The following is a 3223-nucleotide window of genomic DNA, read 5'->3' on the forward strand; positions in this document are numbered from 1 at the left end:
TCCACCTGCCCCCAGAGCTTGGCCCACCTGCGGGTGGAAAGGGGCCTTGGCCCGGCCGGTGTCCCCGCATCCCGCGCCAGCGGCAGCTTCCAAAGTTCTGCGCCCCAATGACCGCCTTCTTGCCACTTGCTGCTGGAGTCCAGAGTCAGGGCTCTCTTCTATAGCCAGGCCTGGGGACTTTGAGAGAGCCAGCGAGAAACGGGTCGCTTCATCCCGAAAGGCAGAAGTCGAGAGAAATAATTGACTCCGACAGGTTTGCTTCGCCCAGTCTTGGATGGTGAGGGGGCGCGGCCCGGCTGGTGAAGTGGGGAGGCGTGGGGCGGCTGCCGCGGGGGCCGGGGGCCGGTCAGTAGGGCCCCACGACCACCGCCTCCACCTCCTTAGACGGTCTCCGGTCCTTCACTAGGAAGTTGATCATGCCCTCGGACTTGATGAGGAGGTTGCAGCCAAGGAAGAAGATACCAAAGACCACGGTGAGCGAGAGCACGCACATGACGGCGATCTGCACCACGCGCATGATATACAGGCTACGCTCGTCCGGGCCGCCCTCCGCGAAGCCGTCGTCGGTCACCACGGATGCCTGGGTGCAGCAGCGCACGGCGCGCTCCAGCGCCTCACTGCTGTTGGCTAGGAACAGGCCGGCCACATCGGTCTGGTTGCCCAGCGCCGTATTCATCGCGGGAGCGGGCGGGCACCTCGGGAGGCGTGGGTCCGAGGGGTGGGAAGGCGGTGGCGCGGGAGAAACAGGTGAGCTGAGCGCTCACTTGCGGACTTGCGCGCGCGGGGACAGCTCGCTCTCTCCTTTCAAAAGTCCCCGGGGCCCTGGGAGTTTCCCCGGAGCCTTTCCGACGAGCGCCGCAGCCTGGCTGGTCTGCGCCGTCTTCTCCTGCCCGGGCGGCGCTCGTTCCCGGCGCTTGCTCGACTGGGGGCTGTTGGAACTTGGCGGGGCTGGGCCAGCGGGGCCGTGGGAGGTGCGGACGGCGACGGTAGGGCGGCTGCTCTGAGCGAACAGCGGCCCCTTCCGGCCGTGCCGCAGCTCTGCGCCCGCCGCCGTTGGGCGGTGTGGGAAGCAAAGGGGCGAACCTCTTTCTGCTTTCCTTGCTTCGCCTCTTTTCCAGCCCCAAAGGCTAGGCAGAGGTCACTGTACTTTTCTGGGCTTGATGGATGATTGAAGCGTTTCGGGTGGGGGAAGGGTTGCGACCAGCTGAAAGTTTCCTAAGAACTGGGTCACACTAGCTCTGCGTGTCCTTTGCCTCCCGCCCCTCTCACCTCCGGGAGGTGGAAAGTGGCGATGAATCGCAGGTGCCAGATGGTGCTGGCGAATGCATGGACCCGCCGCCTGTGCTTGACTTTGTCTTGCATGCGACGTATGTCTAGTGGTGTAGGGGTGTATTTTTACAAAAGCAATGATTTTAGGAAGAAAGGAAGAAAAGCTGGGAGGGAAGAAAGGAGAGAAAGAAAAGAAGAAAGGGAGGGAGAGAGGAAGCGATTGGAAGACAGAGTAAGGCAGGCTTTATAGTGACTTTTGAGGCAAAGGAAAGGGGGTTAGGAGAAGGAGGGGTTCTTCCGTGGCCTTTGTGTGGAGATGGTCGCCAGGAACAGGGTCACCTCTCTGGTGAGGGAGGGGAAGGTGGACAGAATGGCTACCCTTGTAATCTCAATTGCAAATGAGTTTTTGGATGTGTTTCCAATGTTTTTCTCTGTTGGCAGTAAATCAGTTGTTTAAGGGAATTGCTCATCAACATCCATCACCTAGAACACTAGCCAACTGCTGGAAGCCCTCCCCATTTTCCGTAAGCTGATATATTTCACCTTAGTCATTTTAAACAAAGCTACATATGTTGTAGGGGCCTGATTGAGACTTCAGTCCATTATGATTCTGCTTCTGGTTTCATTGAAATGTTACGAACCTGTCAGATTGTTTCTTGAGCTCTAGAAGAATACTTCAGGTTTTTATTTTTTAAATCTTTTCTACTTTTTAAAAATTTCTTCCCCCTCTCTTCTTCTTCCTCTCTCCCTCCCTTTTTTCTTTCAACTGTGACAACTGGAAACCAGTAACTTGAAGCCCAGTCCAAATTTCTGATAGACCATATTTACTAAATTTCTATTAAAACAAAGTAGCTATCTTGCCATTTTCAACTCTATTCTCAATTCCATTATATTTTCTTGTTAAACCCTCTGATTTTTGTCTCCCCAAACATTATTTACTCCATGTTCAAAGGTTTCCTTAAATGTTTTCATAGTACTTCGTGACCACAATAAAACAGTGAACTGTATTTCACTGAAGAGTTTTCAACTTTTGGATGTTGATTGTATATCAGCCTCAATAAGTTTAGACCCTTCTAAATAGCTGTTTTTGTTTTGAAGGGATGTTTAATAGCTGAAGACCCAGGCTTCTGGGCCTCATCCTCAATTCACCTGGTTTATTGCTCTAGTTTCCCATGGTTATAATTGCCTTGAAGAATGCTTCCACTCCCAACAATTTCTTCTTTGGACAAATTTATTATTTATTGATTGGAAAAAAACATTTAAATCTCACTATACAGACTATCTTAGTTAATATGGGTGATACTTAACAGTAAAACATAATGCATATGTGAAAAAAATTATAGGAGATTTTAAGATAATATAAAGCAATACTACCATGAATGGTAGAGGCAAGTAGTAGGAATTTAGAAAAACAAAAGGTGGAGAATAGAGGTCCATTTCCAGGGATATTAACTTGCACAGGATTGTATGTTTAGTAGAAGTTGGGTACAGGTGATTAGAGACAATAGCCCCATCTTTATGTGACAAAAACAAAGAGAATTATAGTACATTTGTAAGGTCCGGTTACAAAAAGTTCCCAAAAGTGTTAATTGAATCATTTCAGAATTTGAGTATATTTATTGATATTAACAGTACTACTGTTTTAGTCAGAAGTCATTGTTAAAAGGATCAAATTTTGGAGTCCAGTAGAGATTTTATATCTTTAAACCTCTAGATTTGAGGAGTATGTTCTTAAAAGAAATAATGTAACACTCTGACTTTATTTTGTTTCAGCTTTACTCCCAACAGCCTCAGAGCTGTGGGTAAGATAGCGCAATTCCCATCAGCTAGTTCAGATCTCTCTTTTGTTTTCTTTACTCCCCCCCGACCCCTGCTCCCACCAACCTGAGTTTGTTGGATAAGATTGCTTGGAGTATTTAGATGGAAATTAACTATAAACCTAGTAGTACAAAAC

At 48.9% G+C, this 3223-nt stretch overlaps 1 protein-coding gene across 1 annotated transcript; it reads right to left on the reverse strand.

Annotated features, from left to right (window-relative positions):
• Positions 1 to 346: 346 nt before the first annotated feature.
• RPRM (reprimo, TP53 dependent G2 arrest mediator homolog) lies at positions 347 to 676 on the reverse strand (the record flags this gene model as incomplete). The annotated part of the gene is made up of 1 exon (XM_079709716.1): positions 347 to 676. One exon carries the CDS (start codon positions 674 to 676, stop codon positions 347 to 349), a length of 330 nt encoding a protein of 109 aa, XP_079565842.1.
• Between the last annotated feature and the right edge of the window lie 2547 nt (positions 677 to 3223).

This window comes from Hyperoodon ampullatus, assembly GCF_949752795.1.
Source record: "Hyperoodon ampullatus genome assembly, chromosome: 8".
In the NCBI taxonomy this organism is placed as follows: Eukaryota; Metazoa; Chordata; class Mammalia; order Artiodactyla; family Ziphiidae; genus Hyperoodon; species Hyperoodon ampullatus.